Below are 21,917 nucleotides of genomic sequence, written 5' to 3' on the forward strand. Positions count from 1 at the left end.
TATGTGATATATATCCAATTTCTATATATATATCTATATATGTGATATATATCACATATATATATATATATAAAGCTTTTGTTCTTCATAATAATGAACCATACTAGCATAATGAAAATGTGTTGCCATCAAAATGTTGATGCAGCATATTTAATTAAGTGCTTGATTGCCAAAGATACACTAAATGCTAAAGTATTCTCCTGTAATACAACCATGTTGCAGTGGGAGAACACATCTGGTGTGTACAGTAAACATTAGACAGGATATGCAGTTTGTGTAGCTACAAAATGAATTCCCTCAGAAGTACTGCAGTTGGGCATTGCAAAAATGAGTTTATTTGTGACGTTTATCATTATTTGGAGATAGGTGCACATATTGGATGTTGGTTAACTTTCATTCTGTGAATATCATCCTGGAAAAAATAAATCCTTGTCCAAGTCCTAAAAAGCCTACTTACAATGTAAAAACAGTCCTTCAAATAACTATTGATGACTTTCCATGTACACACTGTATAAGGCTGCAGTAGCCTACAGTCTCAGCTGTAGCTGCGCACGCATGCGCGCTGCCTGCCGCACAGCCGTGACTAGACATTCGGTCATAAAAACAGAGGAGGGGGCGCTCGCGCCGCGCCGGTGAAACAAATCAACGCTTGGAGGCTAATACCAACAGGGTGAGTAGACTAATTGCGTCAACTCCTGCGTCTTCTTCTACGCCCAAAACATCAACTCAGGAGCGCAGAAATTCACCCAGGACCGCTGTCCTGTTGATGCGGGTAGGTCAGTAGCACAATCACAAACCGCCATTCCCCTTTTTTATATTTAACGAGACAGGCGTTCATAGTCTGAGTGAGAATGATCTTAGTAGCGGGCTCATGTGCATCATTTACCGTTACCCCGCGTTCAGTTCAAGCGCAGTGGCAGACCCTGCAGCTGTAATTGCATATGGGCACAACGGGTGATTTGGTGCAGCACAGCGGGAGAAGATAGAGATATGGGAGGCGGTTGATACATTTCAGCCAAATCTTGCAAAGATTTTTGCACCAACTTCTTTTATCAGTAAAGCATAGTTAAAGGCAGATATGAAGCTTCACTGTCACATCTTTTCCAATCATTTCTCTAATCAATCCACTGAACAATTGCTCATTTAGATCACTAACTTTTTCCGTATTGCATTGCCATAGTTAAAAGTTTTATAGAGATCCAAATCTCCATCACACTCTGTGACCTTCTCTTTCCTAGGTCTCTGCTGCTCACCCAGGAGCAGGAGATCCAGGCCGATGTCCACCCCAGATCCCCCCATGGGAAGCACACCTCGCCCAGGTCCTTCCCCTGGCCCAGGTCCCTCCCCCGGGGCTATGCTAGGCCCCAGCCCTGGGCCCTCTCCAGGCTCCTCTCACAGTATGATGGGCCCCAGCCCCGGCCCTCCCTCTGGGCACCCCCAGCCAGGGCCCTCTGGATACGGCCAGGAGAGCATGCACCCTCTGCACAAAGTAAGGACGTACAAACACCAATCATCCCGCTGACACACACCACTGTTAATGCGGGTCCATTAGGAAACAGAGGGGTGTGAGCAAGTATTTTATTTTTGCACGTTAATGAGCTTAAATATCACATTCACATGAGTTGCAGACTCTGAGGCACTTTTGTGGACATTAATTCCACAGAAAGAAACATAAATCTTGGTTGATTGTTATTTAAACAACGTTTATGTTTGTGAAAGCACCTTCACTTTACATTTACATTTTAGCCCCACCTGTATCATAATTGGCATATGCTGACACCAGCACGTTGTAACACTAATCCATGTTTGAGAAAGCCATCATTGATGTTAGATTGAAATAACTGTGAATAACTACAGCTGCCTATTCATTCATTCATGTACAGTATTCAACCTCTACCCTTATTCTATATTTTTCACCAAATATTGTTCCTGATTTGAGTTCAATTATCAAAATGTTTTAACAGTATTACCCCAACAGTAAAACCGAATTAGGGTTGACAAACCGTTGCATTGAATAGTACTTTATGGACATGGTTTAAACCTGAATATATGTAGCACAAAAACAAAAAGCATTTCTCTCAAATATTGTGTTAGTATGCTGGTCCTAAAGAGCTAACCAATCACTATAACATGTTAAATAGTAATTTAGGAACCATTTATAAGGAAGTGATTAATAAGGGCAAGTTTCTTAATATTGAAAAAACTATGCCTGTCCCATTATCTTACATCTCCTTGTGTTTTATATTATATAAACACTGTTTTTATGTTAATCCCAAGGTGCTTTTCCCCTAGCAGAACTATACTATGTTTGCAGCTGAACCTAATGGTTTAATTTGAACCCTGATTGATTTCTTCTGTATTCGACAGCCCATGGAGAGCATGCATGAGAAGAGCCTGAGTGAGGAGAGTCGCTTCAGTCAGATGAAGGGACTGTCTCTGAGACAGGGCGGACACAGTGGCATGGGCCCTCCACCCAGTCCTCTGGACCAACACTCACAAGGTAGGCATGCTAGTACGGAGACTTAAGCAATGTCCTGCTTTCCAGCCTTGCGTAAGTTGTGTTCATCTGTGATGGTGTGGTTATGAGGCGTGGTTGGCTAGGGAGTTTCACTGTTGAAACAATTGAATATTCCATGAGTCATTTTTTTCAAATGCATTTCTTTTAAAGAAGCACTACTATGCTTGTTTGCGTTTTTCCCTTTCCTGTAGTGTGATATATAGGTTTTTGTGCATGAAAAAGGTCTGCTAAGGCAAAAAAGTGTATCTCCCCCCTGCTGATTTGACTCCTTTGCATACTTCTATAACATAGTGACATCATTATATAACCCTCCCTCCAACACATTGTACATGATAGGCTAAGGGGCATGATAACTCTAAGTGGTTGACCAATCACAACAGAGTTGGCCAGCTAACCAATCAGAGCAGACTGGGCTCTGGTTTTAGACAGAGGGTGAAAAGAGGTGCTGCAGCACAGGCAGTATTAGAAAATAAAACACTTTTCGAACATTAAAGCATGTAAAGATGTCACAGTAGAGACACAAAATACAATATGAAAATGAGCAGAATATGTCTTTGATATAAAAAATACTGAAGCAGTCCAGTGGCCCTTCTTAAAACCACCACTGTTAACAGTGAGGTGGCAACTTTTTTGCTTAGCCTCTAACTGCTTTATGCAGGAAATGAAACAAGACAGACTGGCAGGCTTAGCCCTTTGAATCACAGTTAAAAACATTACGAAATTACCGTCTGGTAGGGTGTGAATAGTGTTGGGAAATAATTGACTATTCATCCATCTACTGTATGTCGCAGGCTTTTGTTAAAAGGAATAGTTTTTACATTTTCCGAAATCAGTGTTCGGACAGAAGATTGTTACCTCTCTCATGTTGTTACGATAAATGTGAAGCTAGGGCCATGAGACAGTTGAAGCAAAAAAGAATAGAGACCAACACCTTTAAGGCTCACTGATTATACATATTATATCATGTTTGTTTAGGGTAATAAAAAACAAGTTGTTTTAATGGGATTGTGTATGGGAATGTAATGGGATCCCTGTATGGGAATATTTCTTGGTCAGACAAATATCTCCTGAAATATTTCCCAAAGAGACCCAAGGTGAGGGACAACACTGCTTTCATCCACCTGTGTGTCCGTCTTTCTGTCTGTGTTTCCAGGTTACCACTCTCCGTTGGGGGGCTCTGACCACTCCAGCCCCGTCCCTTCAAACGGCCCCCCCTCTGGACCTCTCATGCCATCCTCCTCTTCCTCTTCCTCCTCTGGTTGTCCCGGCTCTGCCTCTACACCTTTAGACGGCCCTGGTGTAGATCAGCACACTCTGGGTCCCACTAACCGGCCTGGCCCCCCCGGCCCCAGTCCAGGACCCAGCATGGGCCCCGGTGGCTCTACCCTTGTATCTGGCCTTGAGTCTGGAGGCCCTCCTGGTCCTGGAGGTCCTGGTGGCCCGACTCCCTTCAACCAGAACCAGCTCCACCAGCTCAGAGCCCAGATCATGGCTTATAAGATGCTGGCCCGGGGTCAGCCCCTGCCAGATCACCTCCAGATGGCTGTCCAAGGGAAGAGGCCGATGCCTGGGATGCAGCAGCCAATGCAAAGCCTGGTTCCTGGAGGTGGAGGCGGGCTGATGGGGGGACCAGCAGGACCCATACTAGGGCCGGGGATGATGGGTTCCGGCTATGGCCGAGTTCATGGTGAGCATGCATGGAACGTGTCTGCATTACCAAGCTATGTCCTGTGTTGGCTGACTGATAAAAGTCAAACTGGGCATGTACGTTACATTTGGCCTTATGAAGTGCGAACACACATCCCTTTTTTTGTACATATCCATGATTTTTTCCTATTTTATTTGTACTCATTTATTACTTGGGTTCACCATTTTTTTTCCTTATATTTTCTTGTCAGTTAGTACTCTTATCAAAATCTAAATAAAATAAAACCGTCTTGCTTACACATTCCACAAGTGGTTTGTCTAATGCAAGAAAGTAGCATTTTAAAATTGAGGAACATAAAAAAAAAAACTTTTAATAAACCAATGGTTATACTCAAGTGGGATTCATCACTCAGCACACCTCGGTAAGAGCAGGTTTAGATGGTTCAGTACTTTCAGGAGCATCTGGAGTTAATTTCGCTTCTATAAAAAGCAGAGAATTATGAGTAAGATACAAGAGAAGTTGTTTTATACTTTAATTAGCTGCACATTTCCACAAAAGTTATCTTCTTAAAGTCTGCTTAAAATATGTTTTGTAGATTTTGTGTTATACATGTAATAGTAGTCTTAAACCTTAAATTAGCTGTACATATTTTTCCTAGGAATGATGGGTCCCAACATGCCTCCTCCAGGCCCATCAGGTACTCCAGTTGGGATGCAGATGCAAAACCCAAACGGACCTCCCAAATCCTGGCCTGAAGGTATGTGATGTAAGACTTGGGGAAACCTGTCTTTTGTTGGACATGTGTCAAATCAGAGGAAGATAGAGCTGGTATATCCATATAAATTGTAGTTATAACCACTAATCCATGTAAACACTTTACATTTTTTATGTCGGTGCCTTACCCCCGGTGCATGTGCATCCTCATGGGTGTGAATAGTACAGATGGGTGTGCACAATACAAATAAATGGGGACATATTCTTTAAACGTTGCTCCACAATGCGTGGTTATAAACTCCACAGGTTACCTTTCGTAGATCTTACAGGACCCAAAGGACCCAAATATTTTCCTTCAAAAAACAACATTTTAGGCAGAACACTTTATGTAGCGTTTCCATAAAAATAGTAGACCTTTTCTTTCTTTTTAACACTTCATCTCTCCAGGCCCCCTGGTGAATGCAGCAGCCCCCTCTAACGCACCCCAGAAGCTAATTCCCCCTCAGCCCACTGGCCGGCCCTCTCCTGCCCACCCCTCAGTTCCTCCAGCTGCCTCTCCAGTAATGCCTCCACAGACCCAGTCCCCCGGCCAGCCGGCACAGCCCACTCCCATGATGCCTTTCCACACCAAGCAGAACCGCATCACCCCCATCCAGAAACCCTGCGGCCTCGACCCAGTGGAGATTCTGCAGGAGAGGGAGTTCAGGTACGCCTTGGGAAACACAGCTACCTTCATCTCATTTACATTAAAGGTGGGGTAGGTACGTTTGAGAAACCGGCTCGAGATACACTTTTTGTTATATTCCATGGAATGCTCTTAACATCCCGATAGCAATGAATATCTTAAGTGCTTTGACAAAAAATCCATTAAACAATGTCATCTGTGGAAGCCGTAGTACTGTAAAAAGCACGACCAATCATTTTAGCTGGCCCGGCTAAAATAACTGGATGGCCTACCTGCCTGTCAGCCTTCCATCTGTGCACAAACTTATCTCGTGCCCTCATTGGTCATGTGCGCGTTCGTGTGTGTTGGAGGAGGGGCTCTGTAAGGAAGTGGCAGATTTTCTCCGGTTGTGTATTTTCAAATTCTAGCGATCTCGAGCCGGTTTCTCAAACTTACCTACCCCACCTTTAAGGAGAGATTTCTTAGTACAAAAAAGATAAAGCATTAATAATTCCTAATAAAGTACACTTCCCTCAGGTTACAGGCTCGGATCACTCATCGTATTGCTGAGCTGGAGAACCTGCCAGGCTCTCTGGCTGGTGACCTGCGTACAAAAGCTACTATTGAGCTCAAAGCCCTCCGACTGCTTAACTTCCAGAGACAGGTAAGCACTACATCTTCAGGCTTCAAATGTTTTTATTTCCACCTTCACAACATCACATTTTGAAGGTTTCCAGTGGCATGATAACTCCATGTTTGTCTGTCTATCCACAGTTGCGTCAAGAGGTGGTGGTGTGCATGCACCGGGACACAGCTCTAGAGACGGCCCTCGATGCCAAGGCCTACAAGCGAAGCAAGCATCAGTCTCTGCGAGAGGCGCGCATCACAGAGAAACTGGAGAAGCAGCAGAAGATTGAGCAAGAGCGCAAACGAAGGCAGAAACATCAGGTAGAGGACAAACACATTGGTGATGTTCAAGATTAAAAGTGTTTTTTTAATTGACTCTTCTCTTCCACTGTGTTTTATCTTCTCTTTCCTTAATCCCAATCTTGCATTCTGCTCTTAGGAGTACCTGAACAGCATCCTGCAGCACGCCAAAGACTTCAAAGAGTACCACCGCTCCATCACAGGCAAAATGCAGAAGCTGACAAAAGCAGTGGCCACCTACCACGCCAACACTGAGCGGGAGCAGAAGAAAGAGAACGAGCGTATTGAGAAAGAGAGGATGAGGAGGCTCATGGTGAGAAGAAACCACAGAGACACAGTTACAAAAGCATGCAAATTACACCCTCAATGGTACTGTCCTACACACACTGTGTATATGTCTGTCCTGCAAGGCCGAGGATGAGGAGGGCTATCGTAAACTGATCGACCAGAAGAAGGATAAGCGCCTGGCCTACCTGCTGCAGCAGACTGACGAGTACGTGGCCAACCTCACCGATCTGGTCCGAGCTCACAAAGCTGCGCAGGCCCTCAAGGAGAAAAAGAAGAAGAAGAAGAAGAAGAAGAAGAAAAAGAAGAAGGTATGGAAAACCCCAGCACCAGTGATTTTGAATGTGATAGCTATTGACTTGAGAGATGGAAGTGAGCTTTATTGTGGTTGGTCAACCTCTTCTTCTTGTCTTGCAGTTGGAGAGTGCTGAGGGTCAGACTCCTGCCATGGGTCCTGATGGAGAGGTGAGCAGCAGCTGTCATGGTGGCATGACATTTTTTTTGGATTTGGGATTAATGTTTATCTGTAGGGAAGTCACAGATAATAATACAGTTACTCTTTAAACATACTCTGTTTACTTTGCTGGGATTCTTTGTAGCTTATTCTTGGTCTCCATAGAGACGTCTTTTTGATAACATCTTATAAAATGTCCGCACAAAGCTTTGTGGGTAATGTTTTTCTCTTTTTGTTGTTGTCATGGCAATAGGTCAAATCTGCATAATTTCATATGATCCCAATATTATTGTTTTCATCAGGCACAAAGTGTACTGCATATGATATATATATATATATATACATAATCAATGGCTTTTGCCAACAATATGCATGTGTGAATATTGAGAAATCAATGCCGTAAATGATCTGTCATCGGGAACAACAATTGTAGTGAAAGACTATGTGAAGCTTTGTCTCGTGTTAATTAGCCACCATGTAAACCAGTCCTGTCCTAAAGATAACCTTCGTCCCCCCCTGCAGCCTCTGGATGAGACGAGTCAGATGAGTGACCTTCCGGTGAAGGTCATCCACGTGGACAGCGGGAAAATCCTGACAGGAGTGGACGCTCCTAGAGCCGGACAGCTGGAGACCTGGCTGGAGATGAACCCTGGGTGAGACTGGCTGGAGAGAGGAGGAGTGACGTCTGAGAGTGTGTCTGGAGGTGCCTCAATGGCTGTCAGGCTATTTGTTTGTCTGATTTTTGCTAAATTGCCATTCAAATGAATGTCCCAGAGAGGACAAATTATCAATCTGAGAGAATATATCACTTGGCACCTTCAACTGGCTTGAGTCCTAGTTGTAACATAGATTGATGCTGTTTTAATCACTGAGTAGGATATCTCTGCATATAATATGGCTCCCGGTGAAAGTCTGTGAACGATGAAAAAATATATATAAGGGGAAAAAACAACAAGGAGAAGTTGACTGCAATGACGGCAAAGAATCAGCAAGTTTTTTTATTTAACTCACTTTTATATTTGATATGTGTGGTTTAGAAACCTGTGCATAAGGATGACTTACAGTATAGTTGAAATGTTCACATACAGTTAACGGTTAGTCAGTTTAATTTGAGTATGCATGTCTTTTTTCCAGTTATGAGGTGGCTCCTCGCTCAGACAGTGAAGACAGCGAGGAGGAGGAAGAGGAGGAGGTGGGTTGTTTTAAAGACATGTTTGAAACCAGTTTCATATTCACTGCTCAAATCACTGACAAGCTGTCTGGCAGGAGGAAGAGGAGGAGCCTCAGCCGTCAGCTAATCAGGTGGAGGAGAAGAAGAAGATTCCAGATCCCGACTGCGAGGACGTGTCAGAGGTGGACGTCCGACACATCCTCGAGTCAGTACAAAAAAGGAGCACTAGACTTCTTGAATACTTTTACAATTATGTTTTGCTCAGAACAAAATATGGTATGAATTCAACTGTTATTTGTCTCCACACATAACAGAAATGCTAAACAGGACGTGGATGATGAATATAGCGAAGCAGCGTTCGCCCGAAGCCTCCAGTCGTATTACGCTGTTGCTCACGCTGTCACGGAGAAGGTGGACAAACAGTCCACTTTTTTAATAAATGGAGAACTCAAACAGTATCAGGTGAATAATCACAGTCAGATCAATCACATTATATTTTCTACCTGGCCATAGGGCTTATAAATAATATCTTAATATTTTTAGACTGGGTGCACACTACTTTTTGAGTTAACCGACGGCTTATGAAAATGTCATGACAATCTGTACTTGATTCTCAATATTACATCAGACATGGAAGTAGCAGCAAAACATTGAGTATATTTAAGATATCACCCACTGCCACCTTGCCATGCATGAAGAAATGTTTTGAATGTTATGACTTGACAAAGGAGTTAAATGCTTTGCTTGATTCTCCCTTTACTGTCCTGCAGGTTAAAGGTTTGGAGTGGCTGGTTTCCCTCTACAACAATAACCTGAACGGGATCCTGGCTGATGAGATGGGCCTGGGGAAAACCATCCAGACTATCGCCCTCATCACGTACCTCATGGAGCACAAGCGGCTCAACGGCGCCTACCTCATCATCGTACCACTCTCGTTAGCATAACCTCTTAATTTGCAAAAATATATTTAATGTTTTGTTGTTATTCATCAGCATTTCGTCTGAACACATTGTTTAATTAAAACAGAGCTGCCTCTCATTTACAGAACTCTTTCTAACTGGGTGTATGAGTTTGACAAATGGGCACCGACAGTCGTGAAAGTGTCCTACAAGGTGGGCTTCTCCAAATGCTTTTATTGTTCGTATGGTAGCTTTTGCTTCTATTGTTAAACACTTAAACCTGTCTTTTAGGGGTCTCCTGCTGCAAGAAGAGCCTTTGTGCCTCAACTGCGCAGTGGAAAGTTTAACGTTTTACTCACCACTTACGAGTACATCATCAAGGATAAACAAGTGCTGGCCAAGGTGAGATGGGATACACAAACAAACACAAGCAGAAGGAGACACACCCAGGCAGTCGTAGTGTAATTCATTTTTGCTAATCTTTAGATTTTGCTTGAGGTTTCTATGTGTTTTTGTTCCTCGTCTCCCATTCCCTAAATCCCCAAAGTTTGAAAAGTATTTGATCCTGGCCAATCTGACCGCCCACTCTGCTGCGTCTCAGTGCTTTCTCCTAGGTGCTGCCACACTGACACCGCCTGTCTCCCTCTGTCCTCTCTGACGTCATGCTGTCATGCACTCATGTAGTCATTTAGGCTTCCTGACTGCTCAAAGGTGGGTGTTGAGGTTAAGGCAATACTTTCCCCTTGTGATGGCTCAAGGCTTTGGCTCGCGACTGAGCCAGGGTGGGTCCCGAGGACACGATGGACAATCTTACTTATGAACACTTTCAGTTTTTGGTTGCTTTGGAATCGGGGCGACAGTATAGTGGCAGCTTTATCCAAATGAACTTGTCTGCTCTCTCCAATACATCAACACCAGATTCGTTGGAAGTACATGATTGTGGACGAGGGCCACCGGATGAAGAACCACCACTGTAAGCTGACCCAGGTTCTGAACACACACTACCTGGCCCCGCGCCGTGTACTGCTCACAGGAACGCCGCTGCAGAACAAACTACCCGAGCTCTGGGCGCTGCTCAACTTCCTGCTGCCCACCATATTCAAGAGCTGCATCACCTTCGAGCAGTGGTTCAACGCCCCTTTCGCTATGACAGGAGAGAAGGTGGGGGGGGAAGTCGTAGCAACATCAGATCCCTTTTTATTAAATGTGAGATAAGGCGGGAGGTAGAGCGTCTTTCTCAACAAATCATTTTGTCTTCTCTCACTCCCTAGGTTGATCTTAATGAAGAGGAGACCATCTTGATTATCCGTCGTCTCCACAAAGTCCTTCGCCCCTTCCTCTTGCGCAGATTAAAGAAGGAGGTGGAGGCCCAGCTTCCAGAGAAGGCATGTTTCACTTATTATAGCACACAGAAGACAACATAACATAGACACACTTCTACAAACAGACAGAGAGAGAGAGAGCAAATATCAGTCAAGATGATCTCCTGATGGATTTCTTTCATTCATTTATCTTCTCTCTCCTCTCCGTCAGGTGGAGTACGTGATAAAGTGTGACATGTCGTCTCTTCAGAGAGTGCTCTACAGGCACATGCAAGCCAAGGGGGTCCTGCTCACTGACGGATCAGAAAAGGACAAGAAGGTGAGCACATAAACACTCAAACACTGTGGGTGCTACCTAGTGTATCATTAGATTAAACATACTTATTTTAAGTACATGCTTTTTTTAATAGAACAAAATAATATGTGGCATTAAGAGGATTTATATCATCATCATATTTCATATAGAAGTTGACTTTGGAAAAAGTTAACAAACCCTGACTCACACGGACAGGTCAAGAACATATACTGTAGTGGGATTTGTACATAAGTGAATATTTGGTTTCATTATCATCAAAGCCTGAATTGCTTTGAGTAAAAGCTGAGGGTTAGATCTTTGGCTCTCACATATTTCTTTAATTAAGTCATCAAAAGAAAGAGATTTGATGACTGTGCTAGGAAGACCCTTAAATAAATAAATGCTGAATGATTGAAAGTATAAAACTGTGATTACAAGCTGTACATTTTGTCTTGTTGTGTTTAACAGGGTAAAGGAGGCACAAAGACACTGATGAACACCATCATGCAGCTGAGGAAGATCTGTAACCACCCTTACATGTTTCATCAAATAGAGGTACTATTGAGGAGTGGGATACAAAAACATTTTAAACATCCTATTATGTACAAAATTCATAAAGCCAGCATAAAAAAAAAAGTTTCCTACTGTATAGCTAAGCTTTCACATTTCACACAAGGCTGAATTTGTAGCGGTAATGCAGTATTGACTTTGGGTATTTCACTAAATTACAGAAAACATTGTTGATTGCTTTTGCAGGAATCTTTCTCTGAACATTTAGGATTCTCTGGTGGGATTGTCCAGGGGTAAGTGCTGATTCCATTGAAAGGTTAAGATCACTCTCACTAACCATAACCCTTGTAACCCATACACCTACCTTTACGTCAGTCTTGACCTGTATCGGGCATCAGGAAAGTTTGAGGTGTTGGATCGAATCCTGCCAAAGCTCAACGCCACAAACCACAGAGTGCTGCTCTTCTGTCAGATGACCACTCTCATGACCATCATGGAGGACTACTTTGCTTATCGCAGCTTCAAGTATCTGCGCCTGGATGGTGAGACAGATTACTCATGAATTTATCCTTTATTCTTTTTATATTTTATTCATTATTTTTCCCGAAGTCTCTTCCCTTCCTCTTTCTGATCAGCTTCTTTTTAGTTTTTCCTTCATGTGCTTTTCTTCTCTTTTCCCCACTCCCTTAAATCTCAGGTAGCACAAAGGCTGATGATAGAGGAATGTTACTGAAGACTTTTAATGAACCAGGGTCAGACTACTTTATCTTCCTCCTGAGCACAAGAGCCGGAGGCCTCGGCCTCAACCTGCAGTCTGCGGACACTGTGATTATTTTTGACTCTGACTGGAACCCACATCAGGTGTGATGCACATTTATTTTAGATAACAAATGATGGCATTAAATCAAAAACCAAGCTTGTATCAAAATTAACCTTTTTCTAGGTAATGATTTGAATCACCAAGCACCATGATTTATTGCACTTTATTTAAAGGTCCCCTATTATACTGTTTTTCATCAATATGTTATAGGTCTCAGATATATACAAAACATGTCTCTGAAGTGTTTGGCTCAAAATACCAAACAGATCATACATTGTAGCATCCCATAAACCCCTCTGTTTCAGCCCTGTTTCAAAAGTGCTGATTCTGTCTGTTACTTTAGATGAAAATAAGGAGCCACTCCCCACGCCCCTCTGAGAGATATTTGGTTAAAAAGAACACAATGGTGCTCTAGGAGGAGATTCAGGTGATGAGGTGGGGCGGGGGTTACCTCGGTTGGTGATTGGCTAATGATTACACAAGCCAACAAATCGTTATGACATCATAAAGTGGCCAAAATCTGATCAGCTCATTTTCAGACAGGTTTTTATATAAATGGACCAGGACAAAAAGTGAGCGAATCTTTTTTCCTGAAACGTTCAGAATCTCTTTACACAGAGGGGACACATGTTTATGTATAAAAGACATGAAAAAGTGCATTTTGCATGATAGTTCCCCTTTAAAGTAACATATTATTTGAAAAAGCAAATACAAGATGCTGTAAAGTACTCAGTTAGCAGGAAATATAGGATGGCTGTTTATCTTTGGCCCTGTGAATGCTAATTGACGGTCCTTTGTGGCTCAGAATATGATTGAAATATCAAGATTCACCTGTGATTTGTAAAGGTAAAATAGATAGAGCAGAGGCTTGTGAATTTCATTTTCTTTATGTAATCAAAAACTGTCTACACAGCTCTTCATTTGCTGTAAAGTTTATTAGATTATACCCTTCATTTTAATTGCATTTGATTTGATTTTTCCAACATGATAGACAGACTGCCAAAGCAGTGACCATTCACTACAGTGTCACATGTAGTTTGACTGCTACTAACCCTCCTTGGTCCTGATACAGAGAATAAGTGTAGGTTCAAATGTTGCTCTTTATCCCTCTCCAGGACCTGCAGGCTCAGGACAGAGCTCACCGTATTGGTCAGAAAAACGAGGTGCGAGTGCTGCGTTTGTGCACGGTAAACAGTGTCGAAGAGAAAATCCTGGCTGCTGCCAAATACAAACTGAACGTGGACCAAAAGGTCATTCAGGCTGGCATGTTTGACCAGAAGTCTTCGAGCCACGAGCGCAGGGCCTTCCTGCAGGCCATCCTGGAACACGAGGAGCAAGACGAGGTCGGGGATCAGGAAGTGTGTCTACGAATTAATGTGTGTGTGCGTGCGTGCACCTGAAACACAACATTTAAAAGAGTCAACTTGCTTATACTCTGCCTGCCAACCTGTGGTCACTGTTTTCAGGAGGAGGATGAGGTGCCAGACGACGAGACGGTCAACCAGATGATCGCCAGGAGTGAGGAAGAGTTCGACCAGTTCATGGTCAGTGTTTTAAAGATAGTTTTAAAGTGTTCACCTCCAGCACTGACCAAAATCTTCTCCCTACATATTACTTCTGTTGACCTTTTTTCAATCTCTCCCTCCCACAGCGTATGGACCTTGACCGCCGTCGTGAGGAAGCCCGTAACCCGCGGAGAAAACCTCGTCTGATGGAGGAGGACGAGCTGCCCACTTGGATCATGAAGGACGACGCTGAGGTTGAACGTCTGACCTGCCAGGAGGAAGAGGAGAAATTGTTTGGAAGAGGGTCTCGACAGCGGAAGGACGTGGACTACAGCGACTCACTGACGGAGAAGCAATGGCTCAAGGTAATTAGGGAAGAGCAGAATAACAGATGAAACGTTGCTTTATGAAGTTGATTATTCCTTTGTGATTTCTATATTTCTATTTTAATCTCTCAGTCTGTGTTTCCCATGCAGGCAATAGAGGAAGGCACACTAGATGAGTTGGAGGAGGAGGTACGGCACAAGAAGACCACCCGCAAGAGGAAGAGAGACCGGGACCTGGACCTCCCCGGTCCCTCCTCTTCCCTGGGGGGACGAGGGCGAGGGGACAAGGATGATGACGGGAAGAGGCAAAGGAAGAGGGGGCGACCACCTGCTGATAAACTCTCCCCCAACCCCCCCTCCCTCTCAAAGAAGATGAGGAAGATCGTAGATGCTGTCATCAAGTATAAAGACAGGTAGGGGTGGCTCACATGTAGCAAGATTTTACTGACCAATCACTCATGTGACCATAATTTTTTGAGTTTCAGGTCAACTAAATGTAAAAAAAAGAATTGATCTTATACTTAATTTAACTATAGAGAGTCAGCATAAAGTATTCACAATGCACATTTCCTGAGATATTTTGTATTATTATGATTAAATTCATAGTACGCAGACTCATAGATTTAATTCCTGAAGTTTTAGCCTTTTAATTAAGTGGGTTTCATATGTTTGGGCGGCTTTGGGTTACAAAAATGTGTTATGTGTATGGTTATTTAAAACATTGTATTGATTAGACACAGGCAAACAGTCGTTTATCTGAACTCCTATGCTTAAACCTTTTAGTTAATAGATAAGAGTGATTATAAAGTTGTCTCTCACCTGTAGTGTTTAATTAAAATAAATGAAACAAAGGGAAATCTGAAACAATGAATTGAACAACTCATGGGGAGCATTCAGTTGTTGATGAAGGTGTTTTCGTCTCATCCTGATGATGTCATTTCCTGCAGCGCCAGTGGTCGTCAGCTGAGCGAAGTGTTCATCCAGCTGCCGTCTCGAAAGGAGCTTCCAGAGTACTACGAACTGATCCGCAAGCCTGTGGACTTCAGAAAGATCAAGGTTAGATCTGAAAAATAAGATCGGTCACTGCAGCAGCAAAGTGTAAACCATACAACAACAAAAAACAACAACGAAATGTACAGCAGACAGATAAAAGTGACGTGTTACTTTCTCATATGTACTCAGTGATTAACATACTGTGTCTGCTCTGTAGGAGAAGATTCGAGGACATCACTACCGCAGTATGGGTGACCTGGAGCGAGACGTCATGCTGCTCTTTCAAAACGCTCAGACCTTCAACCTGGAGGGATCCCTGGTGAGACGCACTGTACACAGTCACAACTGATGGACACAGAAACACGCCTGCTCTACTGTGTCCTGTCCAGTTAAAGTAGTAACACCAGCTGTATCAAGTGTTTATTTTTTTATTTGGAGCTGCTATTGAGGTTTTCGAATAAAGGTTTAAATGTCTGTAAGCATATTTTATGACCTCAATAACATAAAAGCAATCCTTCAACAAAATTCATAATGTGAATAAAATCGTTGCATGGATTGAATCATTTTGTTAAGCACACTGTCCCGAAATTGACACCAGATGGACACACGATAAAGGAAATGTTCAAATTCGGCTCTGATCGTAACCACATCGGGCCATTCATGAGGGCATCTTAAGCCATCGTATGACCGCCGGTGGAGTTTCTCAGGCTCCGGCAGCAACTTCGTGAGCGGTGGCAAAATCTTTGGCATGCCAAAAAATTGCAGAAGGACCTTGCGAAGGTTCATTTTCGTGTTCAAATCGTGTGTCCATTTTGCCCTTCGTAAGGCACTCGTGAGGGCATCTTGTCAAATCGTGTCAAATCATGTCATCTTCGTGTGATCATCGGTGCCATCGGGGTGAAAAATGCCCGATGGCACCGATGATCAGACGGTGCAATTTTTTGGCACGCCAACGTTTTTGCCACCACTCACGAAGTTGCTGCCGGATCCTGAGAAACTCCACCGGCGGTCATACGATGGCTTAAGATGCCTTCCCGAATGGCCCAATGTTGTTACGATCAGAGCCGAATTTGAACATTTCCTTTATCGTGTGTCCATCTGGTTGTTTTATTGCACAACAAAATCATGTAAACATATTATGTAAATAACCCAATTTGTGTTCTGTGAAACTGAAAAGGATATTACATTGTTTTTGTTACTTTCGTTGCAGTTGTATGTCTTACATGTAATTTAGGTTAACTTCCTGTTTTATTTAGATGCTTTTATTTTGAAGGCGAGTTGACAGGAAGTTGTTGTTGCTATGGAAACAACATGATGGAGAAAACTTAATACCTTCTACATATAAAGACGGAGAAAGTAAAGAACAAAGTCTGAAAATATCAGTACAGTATCATAGTACTTTAACATCATTATTTGTGTTACTTTCGTTGCGGTTGTATGTCTTAAATGTAATGTAAATGTTGCCTTCGTGTGTGGTTCAGAGCCATCTTCGTGCGAAATTCACAATTCCATATTCGTGTGTCGATCTGGTGTCAATTTCGGGACATTGTGACAGGGGCTTTAATGAGTAACCTTTTACTAAAACCAGTTTGTTTTTATTAACACAACTTGCCAGTGTGTTCTCTTTGTGTGAGCAGGAGAGCTATATGATGCATATTAATATGGATTTAAGCAGAATATTTAATCAGATAAAATCCAATGCAGCCATTACTGGAATCTTATCCTTCAAATACTATAACTGTACCTTTATCCTTTTCCGAATTGTGCAAATAATACCGGGTTTAAACAGAATGAAGAGACATTCTTTGTCTAACTTATATATCCTTATACTTATATACTATACTTGTATATATCCTATTGGCCATCATTAAATGTCAAAAGTCAGATTGGTGAAACATGGAGGGCATTATGCAAACATCTTAGTAATCATAGATGAATTGTTTATACATGATATTGATAATGAAATTGTTTTCTATCATGTTTTTATCATCGGGAGCAGATCTATGAAGACTCCATCGTCCTCCAGTCAGTGTTTACCAGTCTGAGGCAGAAGATCGAGAAGGAGGAGGAAAGTGAGGGAGAGGAGAGTGAGGAAGAGGAAGATGATCTGGAAGAAGGTTCAGAGTCCGAATGTAAGCATGTCCGTGTGAAGAGTTGTTTTTTCTTAGTTGAATGAATGGGTTGTGATGCGCTTTTCTCACGGACCATTTTTCACTTGAAACAGACACTTTCGTTTCCCCTCACTCACACAGAAATGCTTTTACACACTTTTACTGCGTGATAATTAATCCTATATCTTGAACATTGCGTGAATGTTTGTCTCCAGCACGCTCAGTGAAAAGGAAGATCCGTTTGGGAAAGAAGGATAAATCTGGAGATCGAGGGAAGGGTCGCAGCAGACGAACAGGACGCAACAGAGCCAAACCGGTTGTTAGTGATGACGACTCTGAGGATGAGCAGGAAGAGGTAACTGTCCGTCTGTCTCTCTGTCTCTGTATTTTTTTTATAACCTGGGAACAACTGTCAAATGTTTCCATTATACCTATAAAGCCTTGCTGACCCTTATGTGGCACCTGGTCTCTTCGGATGGTTTGGCACAAGCTAAAAACGACCACAAAGGCGTTTGTGCTCAATGCATTAGTTGCAGATTTTCAGAAATCTTTTATTTGTCCCGCAACCGGGACATTTACAACAATGTACACTAATGTACTGTATCATAAGAAAAAGTGTTATTACGTTCTAAACAAAGGTGAACATCTGAATGATCCACTTACATGTTCATATGCACTGTTGTTGGGTTTACAGTGACACGTGATGTTTCTTTTGTTGAAAGAACATTTTTAAGGCTGTGAGAGTGATATTAGCTTTGCATGAGTCTTACAACGAGTACAGAATGAATGATGCATTTGATATGTTTCTACCTGCTTGATCTTTACACACATCATGCAGCAGCAGCCCGGCAGGAGCTCAAACATGCAGGATGTAGTTAAATAACTGTGTATTTCCCCTATTTGTCTTTATTATATCCAACAAGGAGGTTATGTTGGAATTCAGTTTCACTTGGTGGAACTCTTGCAAAACTTACCCCATGATTTTCATCAGTTAATTTAAGTATTATAAGACATATTTTTCCCTTATATATAAAAATATGTATATTAAAAAGACCTTCTTTAGTTTTCTCTCTTATCTCTCTTCCAGGAGCGTTCCCCCAGTGCCACCGACGAGGAGTCCTGAACTGTAATGTGGGAGAGAAGGGGGAACAAAGGGATATTCCACCAACTCAAGTACTGCATTCATAGAAAATAAAACATGCCTCTGTCTACTCCACCCACCCTTAGTCAAATGTCAAAGGACTCAAATGGAAAATGTATTTTGTAAAACAATCAATTCAGGAACAGCACACATACAATATCATAAAATACACAAATGTATTGGACTATGCACATTGCATTTCACGCTACTGCTCAGTGAAAAATGGTCTTAAAAGAAAGGAGTGTATTTATCTTTGTTGGGAATATAATGAACGTTTTTGATCAGTTTTATTGAGAATTGTATCTGTGTGCTGGTGTTTAAAACACTACTCTGAGTCAGCTCGACTTAAAAAAATACAGGAAAATACACTGAAGCCATTTTATAGTCATTATATTTCTGAGTTGTACAATTACAACACCTTCCTTGAAGTCATTTAACATTTATAAACAGCATATTAACATTCTAGACATTGCTGAAAATATATTATAAAGAAGTTTAAACTTATTTCATTGTCTATTTTTATTGAGATGTTCTTATTTTTTGGGGCAAGTTGTAATAAAAAAATGAGTCCTTAGCTAACCTGAGAAGAACTGGCGGGAACCAGTAATGTGAACTAAACAACCTTGAATGTAAACAGAAGTTGTTTTCCCCCAGCTTCCTAACCTTCCCTTCCCTTCCCTTCCTGGGCATACACGCTGATGTTTTGCCTCTGCTTCTCTGTGGCAAAGTGTTGTAACAACAGTCGGCCGCTTTGGAGCCACTGTGATTACCGAGGTGTGTGCACATCACATATTTGTGACCGGGGCTCACTGTTTGAGTTGGAAATCCAGCCAGCTGTGGGTACAGGGTGTTTCCAGACTTCTCAGAAGCTCTTTAGCAATTCACCACAGTCATTACCTGACTGAGGTTTAATAGTGTTGGGTCCAGGTCACTGTATATAAAGTACAGTATAAAAACAACCTCGCTGCTGCTGCTGCTGCATACTTGCTACACTTCCAATATAAGCACTTATAACTGTTGATTGTAGACTTAAAGAATCATGAGGTCACAATTCATCAATGAGTAGCTTTAATTGCTTCTCCTTCAGTTGTTGTGTGGTGATTTTAGGATTTCAGTAGTAATTGATGTACTTTTAATGTTTTTTTATTTGAAGACAAAGGACCCGAGGGACAGTGGCTCCTCCTTTCTGCTTGTGATTGCCTCATGGCTTTACTGTGTTGGATATACTGTATAGAGTATAATGTCGATGCACGTGTGTACAGCTCGCAAGTTCAGTACTGTACTTTTTTCACAATGTAACTAGAGTGAACAACATACAACCAAAGCATCAACATTTTCTCCACAACATTATAAAAATGTGTCTGTGTAGTGGTCATCATTGCTGGGACTCAGAACGTAACAATAAATCACAGTGAAAGCGATTGTTGTTGTTGTTGTGTGATGTAGTGCTGAGATGATTTATGGTTTGGCCAGGTGACAGGAAATTAATCAGCAATTGTATTGATAAAGGGATGTGAGTCACGTTTTTTTTTTAGGCAAAATAAACATTTGCTGGTGCCAGCTTAAAAGATGTCTGAGAGTATCTATGAATTTGAGACTGTTAAATTGAACAAAACAAGAAACACTGATGAGCTTACATTATTTTATTCTTTTTTGGAGCCTTTATTCATAGTGATGACAACACTTTATATTGGAAATCTCTACTAAATGCCTTGGTGCAGAGACACGTACTTTACCCTCATCTGATTTGTTTTGGATCTTTTGGAGAACAATAATAGCCTCTTATAGACTCTAAAACAGCTTAAACATCATATGTATATTCAATCTGTTTAATGTAATGTCTCTATTTTACCACCAGGAGGAGATCTCATACAAACGCGTGTCAATCTGTCGTTACACCACAGTCTCATGAGACAATCTTATGTGCTGAAACTGTCTTTTAAAAAGTCCATCAATTCAATTAACAAAGTTCAAGTTAGGCACTATGATGTACAATCTCTTCCTGGGTATTGAGTTGTTGTTTGGCCTAACTTGACCCTTTTCCCAAGATGGCCAATGCTTCCATCACAACATGTAAATATAAAATCAACAGTAAGGTCATGCAAATATATGAATACAGAAGCTCTTTATACAGAGCACATAAACAACCTTGCTATTCCTCATATTTATGTTTATTTTGTACGCTGGTGGGCTGGCACTGAGAGAAACATGCTGAATGTACAGTGTGCGTTTGCAGGAAGGACTTGCGATGTGTGTGTTTTTAAACAGAACCTCAACAGTGAGGTTTCTGTCGGGGGTCGCGGTGTTTGCTCCGTATAGAGGAGGGGGGAGTTTGTCCTGATTTCTAACTCCTGCATCCCATCAGCAAGTCAAAACCAGCTGTTTACATCTGCTGGGGGGCAAAACACACAGAGAGGCGGTAGGCTCAGGGATTAACTAAAAAATACCCAGGAGCAATTGCAAATTCACTATCTAGCACACGACACAAGGGTGAAAATACACATATTCATACATCGGGCCTCGCTGATGAGTTTCATAACTAACTTTTTTAAAGCTGTACTTGGATGACCCAAACTGTGAGGGGCACTGTTACATTCACATTCAAATAGGTTAACATCATGTTTCCTATGCACACAGTTCCATTTACCGGCTTTATGATATCCCTCATACTTGTTTTATTGATAAATCATCAGACTATAGTTTAAAGATTCACAGATAAACTTTTAAATTGAGTTAATCTTCTATTCATTTAAAGGCAGAACAAATTACTTCAGACTTTTTTAGAATGTAAAACTAGCTGTTTTAGCTGACAAGTTTATAAGTTTTACTATCCCATGATGCACGTGTGTGTGTGTGTGTGTGTGTGTGTGTGTGTGTGTGTGTGTGTGTGTGTGTGTGTGTGTGTGTGTGTGTGTGTGTGTGTGTGTGTGTGTGTGTGTGTGTGTGTGTGTGTGTGTGTGTGTGTGTGTGTGTGTGTGTGTGTGTGTGTGAAAATCAGTTGGCCCTGACACACTGGATATGACTTTGACATACAAATACATACTGTACACACATGTAGTAATAGATAAGGTTAGTACATAATCAGCATCTGTCTCACCACATCCTGATCTCTGTTTAGTATAGAAACAAGTCTTTATCAAGTGTATGATAAGCAGTCAAGGCTTTAATAAGAACAAAGTGAAATTATATTCAAATCAGTTAGTTCTGCATCCTGCTTCTAACAAGTATCTGGGTCCCTGATAACCCGGATAACAAACATACAGGATGTCCCACCTCCAGCAGTTTTAGATGTGCCTGTGTGTGCCTGTGGGGTGTATTAGTGATGGTGGGTGTAGCAGAGTATTGTAATTCAGCCGCTTTTTCCACATTCCCGGAATATCTCCCACAGCTCATTTCCTATAAGTCCGTCCCCTTCTCTTAACACACACACAGTCACTTGAAAAAACCTCTGAATCACTTTTTAGATAAGTGACGTTGGGAACAGGATTCTCCATGTATCCTTGCGGAAGCCACTTTCAATAAATCAACAGGAATGGAGGGCTACGAAATGATGTAGAGCACTTTCTCCCACTTCCCTGGAAAATATGTCACAGCCACTAATATTACAGCACATG

The 21,917-nt window shown here is 42.0% G+C and overlaps 1 protein-coding gene across 4 annotated transcripts; it reads left to right on the forward strand.

Moving 5' to 3' along the window:
• Positions 1 to 1,261: 1,261 nt before the first annotated feature.
• On the forward strand, positions 1,262 to 19,871 carry LOC117482341 (transcription activator BRG1). 4 transcript variants are annotated; one of them, XM_034130451.1, is made up of 33 exons: positions 1,262 to 1,489; positions 2,368 to 2,500; positions 3,672 to 4,205; positions 4,825 to 4,923; positions 5,328 to 5,586; positions 6,082 to 6,208; positions 6,319 to 6,492; positions 6,611 to 6,784; positions 6,882 to 7,067; positions 7,174 to 7,221; positions 7,733 to 7,863; positions 8,345 to 8,402; positions 8,477 to 8,586; positions 8,696 to 8,843; positions 9,152 to 9,315; positions 9,427 to 9,493; positions 9,572 to 9,682; positions 10,199 to 10,441; positions 10,552 to 10,665; positions 10,814 to 10,921; positions 11,366 to 11,452; positions 11,654 to 11,700; positions 11,783 to 11,949; positions 12,105 to 12,268; positions 13,343 to 13,603; positions 13,694 to 13,771; positions 13,879 to 14,097; positions 14,209 to 14,471; positions 15,006 to 15,114; positions 15,269 to 15,370; positions 17,051 to 17,183; positions 17,378 to 17,517; positions 18,250 to 19,871. In XM_034130451.1, the coding sequence occupies exons 1-33, from the start codon at positions 1,277 to 1,279 to the stop codon at positions 18,283 to 18,285; spliced, it is 5,007 nt and encodes a 1,668-aa protein (XP_033986342.1). In that variant the 5' UTR covers positions 1,262 to 1,276; the 3' UTR covers positions 18,286 to 19,871. The 4 variants fall into 4 exon arrangements, with proteins under 4 accessions (XP_033986342.1, XP_033986339.1, XP_033986340.1 ...); XM_034130448.1 differs by having other exon boundaries at positions 1,277 to 1,489; positions 17,048 to 17,183; XM_034130449.1 differs by having other exon boundaries at positions 1,277 to 1,489; positions 15,012 to 15,114; positions 17,048 to 17,183.
• Positions 19,872 to 21,917: the final 2,046 nt, after the last annotated feature.

This window comes from Trematomus bernacchii, unplaced genomic scaffold, assembly GCF_902827165.1.
Source record: "Trematomus bernacchii unplaced genomic scaffold, fTreBer1.1, whole genome shotgun sequence".
Classification (NCBI taxonomy): Eukaryota; Metazoa; Chordata; class Actinopteri; order Perciformes; family Nototheniidae; genus Trematomus; species Trematomus bernacchii.